At 34.9% G+C, this 19,413-nt stretch overlaps 2 protein-coding genes across 3 annotated transcripts; both read left to right on the forward strand.

The window, feature by feature from the left end:
• The first annotated feature begins 8,604 nt into the window (after positions 1-8,604).
• On the forward strand, positions 8,605-9,696 carry LOC132053088 (EID1-like F-box protein 3). Its single transcript, XM_059444931.1, has one exon. The coding sequence runs from the start codon at positions 8,735-8,737 to the stop codon at positions 9,638-9,640; it is 906 nt and encodes a 301-aa protein (XP_059300914.1). The 5' UTR covers positions 8,605-8,734; the 3' UTR covers positions 9,641-9,696.
• Positions 9,697-11,205: 1,509 nt separating this feature from the next.
• LOC132053089 (CSC1-like protein At4g02900) lies at positions 11,206-17,968 on the forward strand. Of its 2 annotated transcripts, XM_059444932.1 has the most exons (12): positions 11,206-11,499; positions 12,505-12,844; positions 12,966-13,118; positions 13,684-13,819; positions 13,912-14,013; positions 14,130-14,249; positions 14,364-14,444; positions 14,576-14,916; positions 15,110-15,355; positions 15,861-16,185; positions 16,664-16,897; positions 17,389-17,968. In XM_059444932.1, exons 2-12 carry the CDS (start codon positions 12,531-12,533, stop codon positions 17,635-17,637), a joined length of 2,301 nt encoding a protein of 766 aa, XP_059300915.1. In that variant the 5' UTR covers positions 11,206-11,499; positions 12,505-12,530; the 3' UTR covers positions 17,638-17,968. The 2 variants fall into 2 exon arrangements, with proteins under 2 accessions (XP_059300915.1, XP_059300916.1); XM_059444933.1 differs by lacking the exons at positions 11,206-11,499; positions 12,505-12,844 and having other exon boundaries at positions 12,985-13,118; positions 13,668-13,819.
• The last annotated feature ends 1,445 nt before the right edge of the window (positions 17,969-19,413 follow it).

Here is a 19,413-nt window from a genome sequence, read left to right on the forward strand (position 1 = left end):
AGTTAAAGTTCTTCTTTTCATAAATACATAAGCTAACGATAAAAATGTAAAGTTTGTAGGAAAATATGTGGTCGACGAATATATTCTTTTAGTCTAATTTTATCATAGTTGTGATGGCTATTTGGTCAACTAAAAATATATCACATATTCAAAATAGAGTTCTAAACAAATATTACTGCGGAATTTCGATTCCCAAACTAATTAACTTAAAAGTCTTTGCTATCACATAATTCAAAACTAATTAACTTGAAAGTCTTTGCCATCACATATGTGTCTTTACTATCATATATTAAATTTACTGTACATTTAATATGACGAAAGTTATGTTGAAAATAATTATTTTTATTCCAATATTTGGTTGGAGAGTGAAAATAATTTTTGGAAAAGACTATCTAATAAAGATTTATACATTCAAACTAAATATTGTATTCAAGATAATAAGTAGATATTTTTTTTTCAAGTTTCTTATCAATAGAATATAAATAATATTATAAAAATCGACAAGAAATATTCGTGTAGCGGACGTACATAGAGACTACATACCCCCAAAATATAGTAATCTCCTATTATGTTAATTATGCCATTGTTATTTTATTTATTTGTGAAATTGTTTATCCCATATTAATTATTCACAAGATATAATACAACATAATTCACATATTCCCTACAAATTATTAATTAGTTAATATAATTTATCTTTCATTTCAAGAATAATGACTAATTTAGTTTGTACAGACCGGACTCTTTCATGGATCCGAATGTTCCCCCTGGGCCCGATGATCACCCGGGGCCCGATGATCACCCGGGGCCCGCTATTCACCCGGGGCCCGCTGATAGATCAGTATTGTCTTTGCAAGGCAATCATAGGTCAGAGTTATTATGGGGTACTAGGGATATCGACTAGGCTCCGTCCCCGTGAGGTCGCATTGCAGAGCGTGAACTCTTTTACGCGAGCGCCCCCACACCCTCGCGTCTTAGAGATATTGTTTCTTGGCGGCATCTATCCCTGCGTGTCCGTTGGTCGGGTACAACATGATTGGGCGCTCATTACGACCATGGTTGAGCGGTGGAGCCCGGAGACACATACCTTCCATCTTCGCACCGGTGTGGATTTTTTGCTCTTCCCCAGGTATTATTTTAAGTGCGCGTTCCTTTAATGTAAACAAACCTCTTGAAACGACGACTAAAAAAATCGTATTTTCTAATAGGGCTTACAATTATGGGCATGGGAGAGATACCTAGGTCTTCATCACAGTTGAGTCAGAATGCATACATGGAGGAGCGTGATAACGTCGATTGGGCGGCGTTACACGCTTCATTAGTTGATAAGCGGCCTGTGATGAATTCAGAAGGAGCCAGGATTCTTGACTTCGATGAGTTTTTTATCCCAATTAGTATTTAAAATACTTATTTGTTCATTTAAATTACTTATTTTAAATATATATGTTACTCATTACTTAGTAATATTTTATATTTTAGGATTCGGCGCGCGGGCCAGTCCACAAAGAGCCACCCACTCGGGCGTTTTCTCATGGGCACTGGCCAAGCCAGCGGTGTCTTCCCATGTATTGTGAGCCACAGGTAAGCTTTTTATTAAAATTAGTTTTATTCAATATAAAGACAATATTTAAAATACATATTTGATTATTTAAAATATTTATTTTAAATATGTATGTTACTTATTATTTCGTTTTTTTTCCTTCATATTTTAGGATTCGACGCCTGTGGGTCCACAGGATAGGCGCATTCAGGAGCCTTCTCATCAGCCTGCCGAGGCAGAGGTGTCTTCTCATGAGACTACCGAGGCGCAGGTAAGATTTTTACTTAAAATCAATTTTATTCAATATAAGGTAAATATTTATTTAATTTTTATAACCTTTATTTGGACTTCGAACAACATCTCGTCCAGGAGACTACCTCATATTCTGCACCAGACCCATCTCAGGAGCCTACAGACCCATCTCAGGAGCCTACTCAGGCGCCCGTTGATACACAAGTTTGATTATTCAACAAACGTTAATGTATTCAATACAAATAAGAAATGGTACTAATTATTATATACTTTTCAGGTTCATCCTTCGGCGCCTGCGGTGGCGACTCCCGACGAGGAAGAGGTTGAGTTTCCAGATGCAGGTCAACATGAGGTTCTGCCCGTGCTAGCGGGACTAGATCCCATGAAGAAGAACATTCTAGTCAAGGGCGCACGGGCCAGGGGAAGAGAAGATGATCATGACTTGGAGCGCCCGATTATTAAGAGGAAAAAGGGCGATGGAGACGATGGCGAGAGCGGTGGGAATGGTATGAGCCTTAGGCCTAAGGATAGTCTCAAGCATACCACATGTGGGACCCATTCACGATAGTGTATATACATTAGTGTTGTACAATTTATCGTAAATATTATATATTTTTTGTATATATATTTATATTTATAAATATTATCTTAGTCTTTATTATTGTTTATAGTTTCACATCCTAAATTGATAATAGAAAAAAAAGGTGATACATTCGAAATAAAGTTAAGCATTAATTTAAAAATAACACGAAATCCTAAAAAATAAATAACGTAAAGCTAATGACTACAAGTCTTCAAACAAAAATGAACTTCGAGCACTTTTCAACCACTAAAACGACAATCCAAACTTTTGCGTATTCTTGAAATATTGAGCCTACCTTATTAATCGTACAAATATAAGTAGGGTTCTATATAAAGTATTGAAGTTCCGGAGTATCAAAGCATGATTAATATACGGCTAAACTACGTAAAAAAGCGTGAAAATGTAATAAGTGGTTGTTTTGGGAAAATGGTAGACTCCTATAGCGCAGTAAAATACTGCGCTATAGGAGAGAGACAGTTTGGTTTGGCGCAGTATTTTACTGCGCTAAAGGTATTTATGTCACCTTTTTTTTGTTGGGGTATTTTGATTCAAAAGGTTTTTTTTTGGGTCATTTTGGTTCCGGACTCAAATTGATCCGGCATTTAATTTGGTAGGCCTAGCAATAGGTACGGTTAAATTAAAATAGATATATACATTTTTAGAAGTTTTCAATTTATCAAATTTACCATATACAAAACCAGGCTAAATATAGTCGATGCAAATCGCATAATTTAACCATTAAAAGTGCATTTTCGAATATAAGAGTCACTAAGATTATGGGAAAATACATAAAAAACCCCCAACGTATACTCGAATTAATTATGACGCACCCAACCTTTGCGGGCTACCTATTACCCCCCTGGCCTTATTTTTTCTGTATTTTTGTACCCCTTTTTGACTGCAAAAAAAAAAATTGATGCCCAGTTGCACACTCTCCGCCACATTGGTGCCACGTCAGTGCCACATCACTGCCATGTCATTGTCACGACACTGCCACTTTTCCTTTCTTTTTTTTCATTTGATTTTTCTTTTATTAATTATATTTACACTAATTAACCTCTAATTAACCATTAAATCATTAATTTTGTCTTCTTCATCACTAAACCCTTCTTCTTCTTCTTCATTTCAAGAAATCCATCAACCGATTTTCTTCCTCCATTAACAATACACATTCAACCGATTTTCTTCCTCCATTAACAACACACATTCAACCCATTTTCTTCCTCCAATAACAACACACATTCAACCCATTTTCTTCCTCCATTAACACACACACATTCAACCCATTTTCTTCCTCCATCAACAACATACATTCAAACCATTTTCTTCCTCCATTAACACACACATTCAACCCATTTTCTTCCTCCATTAACACACACATTCAACCCATTTTCTTCCTCTATTAATACACACATTCATTTGAAGGCAAATCAAACACAAAAATATCTCCTCCACCGAAATGGCATTATGTTTTAATGGGTCGGACAGTTGTTTTACTCATTGTCGTTGCGCCGCCCCCCCCCCCCCCAACTTTCGCTCCTCTTGCCCCACCCATTTGAAGAAATTGCCATTGACACCCATTTGAAGAAATTGCCATTTGAAGGACAAACTGTGCAATTTCTTCCTTTCTAGGCTATGTTCAATCATGGCAGCGTCAGTGGCGCCGGCGGTGGTGGGGGTGGTTGAGGAGAAAGAAGAAGAAAGAGAAAAATAAATTGCAACTAGTACCTTTAATTATTGAAATGTGGAAGAAAGAGGGGAGGGGGGGGGGAGAGTTGGGTGAGAGGATAAAATATTAATAAATTTTTAAAAATTATTTTTTATTAAAATATACAAACTATTTTCTTGCTTTCACTCGCTATTAATTTTTTTTTTTTTGCCACGTCAGCCAAAAAAGGTACAAAAATACAGAAAAAATAAGGCCAGGGAGGTAATAGGTCGCCCGCAAAGGTTGGGTGCGTCATAATTAATCCGAGTATACGTTGGGGGGGTTTTTATATATTTTCCCCTAAGATTATCAAAGAACCTACTACTAGACATACATTTATACATAGGGGTCATTTTGTTGGTGGAATGGGATAGACAATGAGATCCCTAGCTATCTCACTTTCTATATAGAATAGCTAATCCCATCAATTTATAATCCTGAAACTAATTAATATCTATAACCAAACGCATGATAAATAATCTAAAATTTTATCCCATGATTATTATCCTTATCCCACTAATCAAACGATCCCTAAGAGAAATGTCAATTACATCAGAAAATTTTCCTGTCTGTTCCTTCTAGTTGAGCCTCTCAATCTGTTATTATACCAAGACAACTAGAAAGAATTATTACGGTGAAATATTATATATAGAAATATTATATATAGAAATATTATATATAGGTGACCTGTTAATTCCTTTTGGCTCCCCCCAATTATTTACTAATTACAATGAGGGAATCCTCAACTGAATTAGAAACTAGCTTCTAATGAATGTTAAATATATTCCTACTTTTCGGCCATATTTGTTACTGTATGAAAGGTTTAAAAAGTTCTACAATTGAAATAAATAAATCAAAAATTATCTAGCATATGTAGGAATATTTGTTAACTTCAATGTAATATAGAGGACCGGGTTGGTTCGGGTTTTTCAAATATCAAACCAAATCAATTATGTCGGGTTTTTAAATCGATAAACCAAACCAAATCAATAAAAGTTGGATTTTTTTGGAGTTTTTGGTTTTCTCGGATTTTTCGATTTTTTTTCCCGGAAGAATCTTCATACAAAATATAACTTTCACTTCAAATATTTCATTAGTCCTAATAAGATACAACTATACATTTAAAGTGTTTCTTAAGAAAATAACGAAAATGTGAAAATGAGTGATGGTATTGTAATAAAATATTCAACAAAAAATAATGAAATATCATAAAATAAATATTGCAAATTAATAAGGCATAATGAAAATGATCATAATCTAAAAATACTAAGTCATGCTAAAATAAGTACAACTAATACAGCTAATAAGTATTAGTTACATGACAGAGAAAAAAAAATTAAGTTATGTATTTTATTGTCTTAATTAACAATGCAAAAATAAAGAATAGATATCCAACACTATTGTCATTCCTATTGTTAAGATTCAATTGCTTTTGTTATTAGCATTAGTATTGATTTGGTTTTGGTTTGGACTTTATTTGAGTTACTAATATCTATGGGTTATAAAACTTATTGAAACATACAAATTTCTAATTCTAAGCTTGAAATAATATGTGAAAAGACAAAAACTATGAAAAAACTTAAAAATTTGTAGATTACATTATAAGTAAATCTTTTATGTATAAAATATTTTAAAAAATTTGTTACATGTAATATCGGGTTGGTTTAGTTTCGGTTTAACTTCTTTTAGTTAAAACCAAACCAAACCAAACCAATTATGATCGGATTTCTTTCCAATACCAAATCAAGTCAAACCAAACCACTCATCGGGTTTTTTTCTCGATTTGATTCGGATTATCGGTTTGGTGCGGTCTATCGGTTTTCTTTATACACTCCTATACAGGAGTACTGATAATTAAATTATTATGATCACTGAACAAAGAGAACAAAATTATGGTATCTGTGGAACATGAAGATAAAAAGAATTAAGTAAAGAATAAAGTTGTTGTTGTTGTCTCACATTGGTAAAAAGACAATCCGAGAATATAACCATACTCAAACATGAAGGAAAGAGAAGCCCGTGAGAAAAGCAATGTATCTAGCATCTACCATTCTGAATTAAAAGCAATGTATCTAGTATCTACCATTCTGAGTTAAGGCAAAATTATTCGGGAAAAAGGACACTACCTAGCCATTAAGAATTTGTTCGGTTCACATTTGGGGTTAATAGTGCGAGTTGGCCTTTCGGTCCAAATTATTCCCAGGTGTTAGCCCAACGGCCCAAAAAAAATTAGACTTTTTGATCAAAAAGTAGCCGCTAAAGATTCATTACAAAAATGTCAGTTTTTTTGTGGTGACTTTAAGATCAAGAAGTCACCACTAAAGATTCACTTCAAAAAGATTAGACTCTTTGTGGCGGCTTTCGCCACAAAGATAAAAAAGTCGCTACTACAGGTCGAGGAAAAAATTCATATATATGAACCTTCAAAAAATATCCTAAACATGTATAATATGTGTATAATTAGTAAGTATACGTTGATTGAGCCTTCAAGAAATATCCCAAAACAAGTATAATATGTGTATAATTAGTAAGTATATGTTGATTGTATAATTATTAAACAGAAATTATACAACAATGATACATTTTCTAAACGCATATTGTAGGGGTATATATTCTATACAACAATGATACAATTTTTATACATATGATAGATTTTTATACATATGCTGAAATTAGTTGAAAAATGGCTAAAAATAAAATTATTTTAAAAAGGCTAAAAATGTCTTTTAAGTTTCTTGGGTCATCCTATACAGCAAAATACAGTTTCTATACACTTAAAAGATGACTTAGACAATAAAATATATTATTAGCGTATATAATTTAATTTCATAAACTGTATATGTGTTCGGGTGAGAACACTTGTCACGCTTTTATCAACTACTTCCATCTTAGGCACCTCAACAAATATCTTTCAACTAACAAGTTACTCCCATTGTCCCAATTTATGTGACACTTTTCACTTTTCGAGATTCAAATTGCATGAACCTTGATCAACATTTTAAGATATATTTTTTCAGCAAATTACTATGAGAAAAGTTGCCATTATAGTACTTCTCGTGCAGTTTTCTAATATATAAATTTTAATGTTAAAGTATTGAGTTAATCTAATCCAATTTAACTTTAAAATTTAGTCAAAGTGATTTTCAAAAAACGAAAAGTGCTACATAATTAGGACGGAGGGAGTATAACAAATGTCAAAGTTCCCTCTTTTATAGTGCTCAATCCGTAATAGGACATAGAGCTGGGCATAAACACCGAAAACTAAAAAATCGGACCGAACCAAATTAATTTGGTTTTTCGGTGTTTCAGTTCGATGTTCGGTTCCGGCTCAACGGTTCTTTGGTATTTCGGTTTAACCGAAGTTTTTTTTTTTTTTTTTTGAAGATTTACTACATGAATACAATTTTTTTTACAACACTCAGTCCACTGCCCAAATTAATGTATCCAAGTCCATCTCTATAAAGTATAGACCTACCCTAATTTCATTCACTTGACTTAAGCCCTAACTTCATTTCTTCAGTTCCTCTCCTATGTCCTCAGTTTAATGAAATGATGAATTGCAGTCAGTTTAATTAATGATCAGCTTGACATCCATAATACAAAAGATTACATCACGAGTTCAAATTTTTTAGTATTCATTTTTAAATGTGATGTCTGTCTCGAATATAACTAATATTGGTACATCTTCAGTTGGTTAGTTTATGTATATCAGAAGTTCAGAACCGTTGGTAACTGTTCTTTATGTTGGCCTTTGATAGGCTTTGTTCATGATCCATTTTCTTATTGATTCTTAGCTGCTTAATATTATTTTCTGTATGATATCAACTTCTATGTCCTCTTATGTGTTTTAACTTTTAAGTTATGTAACAAAACAATGTGGAATTGGAAGTTAACATAGAAGTCAATATTTTGGTGATGATGTTTACTTATCTATAGGACTTCGTCATATATATGAAGCATCTCATTTTGAAACAATCAATAAACATTCAATAATCAGTACTCTACAATCTACGCAGAGCCATCCAATTAAATTGACCTTGCTCGATAAAATAATTATTAGCTGATAAAAACGTCCACCCCTAATTTTACAAGCAGAAATTAGCCCATTTCAGGCCCATGCTGAAAAAAATCGAATTAAAAATCGAATCTAATTAATTCGGTGCGGTATTCAATGTCCATTTTCAAAAAATCGAAATCGAACCTAACTTTCAAAAAATCGAATGCCCACCTAGGACATGCTATTTGTCTCTCATACAAACCTACAAAACTCTGGATTTCAAATCAGTACTCTAAACAAGTCAAAACATGATACGTGTACCCTATATTATCAGACACACTTGTAGTAGAAAGCGTCACAAACATATACAAAATCCCAAATATGCAAAACCCCGCCACGTATTACGCAAGATATTTTCGAGCCACAAAAAATAACATTTAACAAGAGGACACGTGTCGATAGATCCTTGCTTGCTTCCACAAGATTACATTGACTCAAAGAAATATCATATGCGCATTGTCTCTATCGTCCAATCAAAACACACCACGTAGCAATAAATTTCTATTTTGGGAAGCAATGATAGGCAGTTAATTTATCCGTTTATTTAAGTTGCCAACAAACACAAAATTGTCGTCGGAAAAAAAGTTGGAAAGTATGAGTGGCGGCAATCGGAGCCAAAGACAGCGACTTTATCCATTCGGAGAGTCGTCGGTTTCAGAAGATTCTGGAATCTACGATGAAAGGATTCTAATCCTCGTATTTAGGTCTATTAATTGGGATATCCGTACACTCTGTCAAACGGCGTCAGTTAACAAAAAACTCCGTGCATTAGCAAGAAGGATTCTATGGAGAGAGCTTTGTGTTTATCGCGCTCCGCAAATGATAACGGCGTTAACTAACGGCTCACCAAGCGGTAGAATTGCTGGCGGATGGCAAGCCATGGCAAAATTGATGTTTTTCTGTAACGGATGTCAATCGACCCGACATTTCCAAGTGGGTCAACCCGCACCGGGTCATTTCGTGAAGACTTCTCGTTTTTCGAAGACTTCGGGTCGGAGTTTTTTAGTGAAGAAATGTAGGAGTGATTTGCTGTATGTGAGTGATCCGTGTGAGCATCCAACTGGAGATGATGATTTAGGGTTATTTAGAGGGGTATTTTGGGGATTTATGAAGAGTAGAACAAGGGCGTGTTTGATTAGAAGAAGAGTTGAGCTTGAAGAAGGAGGGAAATGTCCGTTTTGTGGAGCTAGGGTTTGGAGTATGACGGCGGCTAAGCTTATACCTAAAAGTGCGGCGCGGCGGCTTGGTTCAATGGAAAGTGGGGTAGAGTATTTTGTGTGTGTTAATGGGCATTTATATGGGGCTTGTTGGCTTGTTCCTTTATCGTCCGATGAAGATGAAGAAAAAATCGACGGTGATGATGAAGAAGAAGAAGAAGATAGCAGTGAGGAAGCTTATTTTAATGGTGGTAATCAGGTAGTGATAAATGGGTCTTTAAATGGTTTGAATACGGGCTTAATTCTTGAGAGAGAAAGAGTAGAGAGGAGGGAAATTTTGTAGCTTTAGCCTGTTGTTTGTTAACTTGAGAATATGAAATGAATAAATTTTGTAGTTTAGCCTGTTGTTTAATTTACAGTTTATCATTGGTTTAATTTTTTCTATTTTTAGGATAAACTTTTCATTCATTAAATTAACTTGACAATGTGGACTGATTCTAATTTAAGCGCTATAATACACGAAAAAGCTTAGATAAACTAGATCCCCTTTTCAAGCAAGGATTATTTGCTAACATGTGCCAATGTTTAAAATTGACTAGATGGGGCTAATAAACAAACTAATTTTGGACAAGATGGATAGATGCAATACATGTTCTTTCACATATGTATACTATTTATCATTTAATTAAGTTTATGTTATATGCACATTGAATTGTTTAATTTGATATAAATATTAAGGGAAGTAATTGTTTTTCGTGTTAATATTAAGCACTCAAGATTTGTTTCCACTAAAGCATTCTATTTCTATGTAATTAATTAACATGAGAACAGCTTAGATAAAACTAGAACCCCTTTTCAAGCAAGAATAGTAACACTATTTGTTAACATGTGCCAATGACCAACTAACCGTGCTGTAGGCCAGCAGTAGCAACATGAGATAGAGCCAATGTTTAAAATTTTGACTAGATGGAGCTAATAAACAAACTAATTTTGCACAAGATAGCTAGATGCAAGTTATATACTATTTTATATGTATACTTTTATCATTTAATGTGTACATTAAATTGTTTAATTCGATATGGGCATTGACCCATGTAATTGTTTTTCGAGTAGCAGAGCTAGCAAACAAATTTGGTCGTGCCCAAGTTAAGTACTCAAGATTTGTTTTCACTACGCATTTAACACACATTAATTAATCACGATAAGTAAGTAGTGCAAGAGTTTATACCAAAATTATCTTTCCTAGTACCTCAAACTAATCGATCCCTTAATGGAACAAAGTAAAAAATGAAGAATGCTTTGGCATTGAGTATAGATAGGGACAAACATACTCTTTTATCTCCGAACTCAGCCCTATTAATTGTCATGATTTCCCTTTGCACACCCAATAAAAAAATCATAAATAAAAGTATTTTTTACTAATTTACCCTTATCTTTCTTCATAAACTACAAGGCTAAGCTAATCCATACTACTATTGTTTACTTTCAAAAAAATTAATTTTAAGATTAAAATGAAAAAAAAAAAGGATTAATTCTATCTTGATTTTATAAATTGACAAGTATTTAAGGATGGATATTTGTAATAATAGTGACAACTAATTATGGACGGAGGGATTATATAGATTCTCAAAGATTATCCTGATAAGATAATACTATTATTTTGTTACCGTATAAAAATGCCTTTAACAACGTATAAATTTCTTGCAATAGATTAATCAAGTTGATTTGACCTCCAATAACTTATAACAAGCTTGATTTGGCATACTAAAATAAAAGTAAACAACCATAATAATATTATGTGAAACTACATTAATAATGTAAAATATTTATACGAGTATGAGTAATCCGAAAACTAAACTAGATTTGGTATTGACAAAAAAAAAAAAATCAAATATTGTGCTATCCGTTTAGCAGTTAACTTTTGAAAACTGGGATGCGACGGATATATACACATGGTCTTGCCCATCCATAAGCCGGCCGATCCCATTCTTGTTGCCGCCCTCGCAGGTCCCGCTACCGACCAAGTAATCCAGCTAATAAACTCTACTATGTATTATATTTCTAAGCAAACCAAATATTTTCTTAAACTCAATTCTTCCTTTCTTCTCACCTTTTATGATCACAAAGGCCAAGTTATTATGCATATGGTTTTGTGTGCAAGAATCTTACATCGCATTTTCCTCTGGCAGTGGCATTTTTCTGGTTAGTTTCTTACTTTATTCTTCTAAAGCTGACATTTTGAGTCACAGTTCTTGATCTTCCCCATGTTTTCAAAAACTAATAACATGTTTGGCCAAACTTTCAAAGTCTACTTATTTTGCAAAGTGTTTTTTGTAAGAAATACTTTTAGAGAACAACTATTTGTGTTTGCTAATCAATTTGAAAAGCACTTTTACCAAAATTAGGGTAGCAATTTCTGCTTGGCTAGACACCTCAAGCTCTAAAATGAGCAAAAATTTTTTTTGAAAAAGAAGCATTTTTGGCTTTCGAGAAGCTTGATCAAACAGGCTATTAAGTTCTGAAGAAGCTTTGCTTAGGAAGTTAAATCTAGAAATGTAGTGTATTGTGGAATTCTCAACATCCCAAAAATAGTACTCTATTGATAATGACAAAAGATTGGCAATATGTATGTGATTCTGCTTTTTGATATATTCACGTCGGCTAGAAAAGGGTATCCAAGATGGCTTTGTAAAGGCTTTGGATCACTCCATTTATTACCTTTCAGTTGTAGGACTGGATGCTTGTACCAACAACAACATACCCAGACCTTACCCCTACCTTGAGAGGTAAAGAGGTTGTTTCCGATAGACCCTCGGCTCAAGAAGATTGGATGCTTGCACCCTTTCAAAATAAATCTTGGCAAATTCTTGTCATACTTATTAGTTTGCAGTAAATTCCACCACCGGGAACTCGCTTACACGTGCAGGAGGTGTTTATATTCAAAGCCATCTAAAGGTGTCTTAGGCCACTCCGCTTATTTCTTTAATGTTTTGGATTGGATGATCAAATTCTATCAGGCTGCTTTGTTTAAACACTGCTTATTTTTCTCATTCAGCCACTATTGGCAAATATTTTCAATATTGGAATGAGAAATTATGAAAAAGGCTAAGCAGTATCTCTTAGTTTATATGCGTAATGTCAATAATATCTATACTTGCTCATTTTACCCTGTCAATTATTCTCAAAAATGTTCCACCCAAATAACAGGTGATAGCTAACACTTCAAGGGAGACATGGCTAGTGTTCAAGATATTTCTGTTTCAGCTGCGATCAACCTTGTATCTGCACTTGTTTTCCTGCTGGCCTTTGCAATTGTAAGGCTTCAGCCAATCAATGACAGAGTGTACTTCCCTAAATGGTATTTGAAGGGTATACGAGCAAGTCCTAGAAGTTCCGGTTCATTTGTAAATAAATTTGTCAATTTGGACTTCAGAACATACATTAGGTTCTTGAACTGGATGCCTGCAGCTCTAAAAATGCCAGAACAAGAGCTTATACATCATGCTGGTCTTGATTCTGCAGTGTATATACGGATTTATCTTCTTGGGTGAGTTCCACAACTATTTGGAAAGTTAAAAGGATAAGTAGTAGACATTGGAAACTTGTTTTACAAATTGTTGAGTTCCTTGTATATTAATTATGATCTAACTCCTGAATTATTGATGCAGCTTGAAAATCTTTGTTCCTATCGCAGTACTTTCTTTTGCGGTTTTAGTGCCTGTTAATTGGACTTCTGGGGAAACATTGGATCACATTGAGGATCTAACATTCAGTAATATTGATAAACTTTCCATATCCAATGTCCCTTCAGGATCACCGAGGTGAGGGTTAACTTGTTTCCATTTAGTATATGATTTTGTTGTATGAGAGTACTTGCTAGTTGCTTCTAACCAACCATTTTTTTTTATAGGAGTTTGTTGGTAGAAAATGTTTGACAGTTAGTTGAACAAATGCACATCAGAAATCATGAACACGTTTGTCAAAAATCATAAGTTGCTATATTGAAGGTTTTAAAGATATATTCATATACTTTTTGTATGTTTGTAAAGATATTTATGAGCATGTAGTCATGACACAAAATCCGCAGTCTTGTTGTTGTTTTTTTTTTCCATTCTATAACACAAAACAGAAAGTGTACCAAAAGTAGTTCTTCATTTTAGTATCCTTGGCAGGCCGTGGGACACTTACCTTAAGTTGCACACATAACCATGATAACCTATCAAACTATAGTATCCACATGGAAGATTATAAGAAATTTTTGCAAAGGAATGAATTAGATTATGTATTTCTTCTACAAAATTTGATGTTTTTTCGTTTCTCATAGGAAGTGACTCGTGCCATTGCAGATTTTTTCCTAATAAAAAGCTTAGTTTTATATTCTTTCAGGTTTTGGGCACACGTGGCGATGGCTTATGTATACACATTTTGGACCTTCTATATTCTGTACAAAGAATACAAGACAATATCAACAATGAGACTGCATTTTCTTTCCTCTGAAAAACGTCGGCCAGATCAGTTCACGGTGGGTGTTTACGTATTTTATTGACCACAACTGTTATGGGTGTTCCCAAAAACAAAGTTTGATTAGTTTACAAATTCTGATTCTTCTCATAGGTCCTTGTTAGAAATGTCCCACCAGATCCTGATGAATCAGTGAACGAGCACGTAGAACATTTCTTTCGTGTGAATCATCCAGATCATTATCTTGGACATCAGGTTTGAATTGCAATATTTCTGTATGAAGTATGTGACAGGCAAAGATATATCATGTCTCTTTCGTCTTAGATTACTTAGTCAAAGTATGTTCTATCTGGAATTCATGCTACTTGTAGGTTGTTTATAATGCAAATAAGGTTGCTGAATTGGTGGAGAAGAAAAAGAGTTTCCATAATTGGCTTACTTACTACCAAACCAAGTATGAGAGAAACCCCGAGAAGAAACCAAAAATTAAGGTATTATTCTTTGTTTATCGAGATTTTGTTTCAATTTCATTTATCTGTTTCTTCTTCATGGTAAATGTATTGATTTTCTGCTCATAACTGAGTCTCATATTCTGTCATGTATAGACAGGATTTTGGGGTCTTTGGGGAAAATCCGTGGATGCCATCGACCATTATATGACTGAAATTGAGAAGTTGACCGAAGAAGTAAGTTTCTCTAACCATGGGTTATGGGTAAATTTTGGTAGTAGAGAAAGCTTAAAGCAGTTAAAGAATATTATATCGAATCTTTTGTTGCACACTTGCATTACAGTAATTGACTTTTCTCTTTGATGTAGGAAGCTGAAGAAAGAGAACAGGTTATAAGTGATCCCAACGCAATAGTTCCTGCAGCATTTGTCTCGTTTAAATCTCGTTGGGGTGCAGCTGTATGTGCTCAAACGCAACAATCAAGAAACTCAACCATTTGGTTGACAGATTGGGCTCCTGAACCACGTGATGTCTATTGGGATAATCTTTCAATACCATATGTTCAACTCTCTGTCCGGAGACTGCTAATGGCTGTTGCTTTATTCTTTCTTACTTTCTTTTTTATGATCCCAATTGGATTCGTTCAAGCATTTGCAAGCATTGATGGCATCGAAAAGGCTCTTCCGTTCTTGAAGCCATTAATTGATATGTAAGTGATCCTTCTAACTTGGATAAATTTGCTATATGTGTGCTTGTAGTTTGTTTATAAAAATAAAAACTAAGAAAACATCTGAATAGACTCAAAGTTTAAATGCTATTTTGAATGTAGTTGTACTTATGGACCTTCTTGTATTTTTGCAAATCGATATCTAAAGTCCGTGCTGCTGGAATTTCTGTTGCAGGGATGTTATCAAATCATTTGTCCAAGGTTTTCTACCCGGGATAGTATTAAAGATATTTCTGATTCTTCTTCCTATGATTCTAATGATCATGTCAAAACTAGAAGGCTTTACATCGCTTTCATCTTTGGACAGAAGATCAGCGGCTAAATATCATTTATTTGTCATTGTAAATGTCTTCTTTGGAAGTATCATAACTGGTGCTGCATTTGAACAGCTTGAGAGATTTCTCCACCAGTCTCCAACAGAGTGAGTTCCGTTCCTCATCTAAAAGTAAAACATATTAACTTGCCGACCACTCTCATTTGGAGTGCTTGTAATGGATAGAAGTCTAAATTACATAGCAAACACAATACCTTAATCATAGGATTATTTACTATTTATCATGAGTTGATAACTCATTTCTCAGATGGTGACTCAACTAATAGTTATTATCTCAGAAAGTCACTTTTCTTTGTTTTTGGAATAGAAAAGTCACTCAACTATTGTCATTTAACCTACAAATTAACTTGACCAACTCAGGTGAAATTTTCCGTAGATATTGCTGACGTGGAAATTTTTGAAAGCCAAAATTCTTAAAGTAAAAAGCTATCCATTTAATTAACCATTAAATTGACCCGTTCCACCAGTCCGATATAATTTATCTGCAGTGTAAGTGAAAGGGTTCCTTTAGTTACTGGTGATGTACTCTGCAAACATCTCTGCTTCTGCACTTGAGAATATATGAAATTACTAAAATTCGCTTGCAATACAGGATTCCGAAAACCATCGGTGTAACTCTTCCCATGAAAGCTACTTTTTTTATTACCTTCATAATGGTTGATGGCTGGGCTGGAATTGCTGCGGAGATCCTTAGATTGGTTCCGTTAGTTATGTTTCACATTAAAAATACATTTCTAGTAAAGACAGAACATGACAGGGAACAAGCAATGGACCCTGGTTCATTGAACTTTTCTGTAGCAGAGCCTCGCTTACAACTGTACTTCTTACTAGGCCTTGTGTACTCGGTGGTCACACCAATTCTCCTGCCTTTCATCATTGTCTTCTTTGCATTTGCTTATATGGTTTTCCGCCATCAGGTATGTTTTGCTATTACTTTTGGAACAAATAATAGATACTCTCTCTGTCCTAATTTATGTGATGGCGTTTGACTGGGCACGGAGATCAATAAAGAAAGGAGGACTTTTGAAACTTGTGGGCTAAAATAAGTCATAGATATTTGTGCGGCTATAAATCATCTCATTAAGGGTAGAATAAACATTTTAAAGTAATATTGTTACTAAATATAGTAACGCGTCATTCTTTTCTAGACTGGCTAGAAAGAAAAGAGTGTCACGTAAATTAGGATGGAGGGAATATATGTTAAGGAGATAGAATGGACCCTGTGATAAAATATTTGATAATGCAGCTTCATCTATTTTAGATAAGAACATGATTATTCTTAGGTCTCAAGCATCATATGCATAATATTACTTTCACATATGCATAATATTACTTTCACGACATTCTGTATCTTTCAATTTGTATCAGATTCTGAAACTAGTTCTTTATTGCTAGATCATTAATGTGTACGATCAGAAGTATGAGAGCGGTGCATCATTTTGGCCAGATGTCAATCGTCGTATACTTATTGGTTTGGGAATATCCCAGCTCCTATTAATTGGTCTCTTGAGCACCAGACATGCTTCCAAATCAACTCCATTGCTGATAGTGCTTACAGTTTTGACAATCTGGTTCCATAAATTTTGCAAGGACAGATTTGAGTCTGTGTTTGTCAAACTCCCCTTGCAGGTTAGTGTTCTTTACCTCTTACGCTTGATGTTCTAAGCAATGAGGTTCCAATTTTGGGATTATACAACATATTCTGTTGAAATTTGCTTCTGTTACTATTGATTTACTAGAATAATAAGTAATCTACTAGGAGGAGTCTACTTTGTTTAAAGTTAAATTTTTGTTAGATAGATTAGGTTGTTGAGATATTTTAGGTTTTTGAAATTATTCTGCATATTTTCTATTGTTAAGTTGGCTATTTAAAGCCTCTATGCGTAACAGAATTAAAGAGAGAAAATGTCAATCATTCTTGCAATCTTTTTTGTTGCACCATCTTTTAAAAAACCATCATATTCTCGAGAATAAAATCATTTTACAACAATAACGCATCACTGCCAAACTAGTTTGAGATATTGTGCTACGTTATGTTTAGGACACTTGTTCGGTGCTGTTAGCACAAGGTTATTGTTGATATATTCCACTATGATATATTTAGTTGATGCACTCTGCAGGACGCAGTGGTGAAGGATACAGTAGAACGAACTACAGAACCAAACTTTAACTTGAAAGAGTATCTCCAGGATGCTTATTTGCATCCCGTTCTCAGAGGGATTGAACTTGAAATATTGAAAGAACTTGATGATGAGGAGAATAATCTACTTGTTGCTACAAAGAGGACTTCCAGATGGAGCAGTAAGACTGTTTCTAATGCCACTTCTGAAGATCAGAAGACGGTCTCTGAGACACGACTCGTATTTTGATTTGTTTTGTCACCAAAATCAGTTAAGAATTACAATCAAAGTATTCATTTGTTCTATTTCCTTCTATTAGCTTATGTTAGGCCTTCTTCATCAGAATGTCAACACAAGTAAACTGAAAGAGGGCAGTGAAAATGTAATGTACTATACTCGGTGATCAAAATGTGCAGAATGTCATTCTCTTGGAATAGAAGGCTTTTTTGTTGGAAAAAATAGGTGTTTAACCTTTTCATACTTTGTTATGATGGGATTTGGGGGCAACAGTAAGAGTTACCGTCGCGTGATATGGGAGTTTATGGTGTGAAAAAGTCTCTCGCAAAAATATAAGCTAAATCGCGACATTGTGTTTTTGTAAAAATAAAAACCCCTTGCTTGATATTACCAACTTATGAGGTCTGCTAACGTATGCAGTCTGTGAGAAATGACTTCTACTCGGCTAAGCATACCTTTGCCGGCGATGACATCATCTCTAGTCACACCGGCGAGTGGGGTTCAACAACACTTGCTTCCATTAACGTTTGGCAGTTTTCTACCTAAGAAATTTCAACCAATCCCTGAGGAATCGGAGGATGGGATACACACTGAGATACAACCAGACCCAATGGGTAAACGTGCAGTTCGACGTACTGGTTCTGAAATTCTACGCCGACTACAATTTTCAGAAGTTGCAATCCCAGACAAATCGGCTATATCGCCTCCGGTGAATGTGCAGTCTGAAAAGGCGGATACTCCCCCAATTGAAAAGCCCTATCAAAGGAATCGCAGCTCGCAAATGGGTAAGCCACTTACATACATCCCTCCTGCTATGCGTGGTGATACTTTTGTTGTCCAAATTGAAGAAAAGGATATTACCGTGAGCAGGAGGAATATTGGAGTTCATCACTAATTGGGTATGTATTGGGTGATACCCCTTATGTCAAGTCTATGGAGAATTATGTGGTGAATGTTTGGAATTTCGTAGTCAAACCTAAGATTTTATATCATGATGAGGGTTATTACATTTTCCAATTCGATTCTATTTCGGATAGAGATCGTGTTATGCAATCTGGACCATACACGTACCATAACAAGCCTTTTATCTTGAAGAACTGGACTATAGATTTCGATTTTGACCCTGATTGTTTGAGTATGATTCCATTATGGGTTAAATTTCCAGGTCTGCCTGTTGGTTATTGGTCCACTGAATCTTTGAGTAAACTGGCTAGTGTTGTGGGTAAGCCTATGTACACTGATCATTTTACAGCTGAGATGGATCGAATTTCCTATGCCAGGGTGTTAGTTGAGGCTGATGTCACTCACCCCTTCCCAGATGTATTGAAATCCATAACCCCTCTGGTGTGATACATCAGAGTATAGGCTATGACTGGATACCAAAATATTGTATGGATTGTGCTAAGTTTGGTCATGACCCTGAGGAGTGTTGGAAAAAAGTTAGGAATGAGGAACAAACTGAACAAGCTGAGAAACAGACGAAGAAAAGGAGAAGAAATAGGAAGAGGAAGAAGGTGGTTCCAACTTGGTTGGCCAACGACAAGGAACACTTAGCTGATGAGATGAGTACCAAGGCACCAAATATTGCCTCTGAGGCCATGGTTCCAATGCAAAAGGAACCAGTATCTCATAACCAACCAGCTCAGGAGTTAAGCCAACTGCCACAGGAAAAGAGTGTCGCTGGGATGGACTGCATAGGCAAACTGTAAATTACACCCACGCTAGTTGTTCTACTAGTGCTACAGTGGTCACCAACAGCTTTGAAGTGCTTAGTCAGTATCATCATTC

This window comes from Lycium ferocissimum, chromosome 4 (assembly GCF_029784015.1).
Source record: "Lycium ferocissimum isolate CSIRO_LF1 chromosome 4, AGI_CSIRO_Lferr_CH_V1, whole genome shotgun sequence".
Lineage (NCBI taxonomy): Eukaryota > Viridiplantae > Streptophyta > Magnoliopsida > Solanales > Solanaceae > Lycium > Lycium ferocissimum.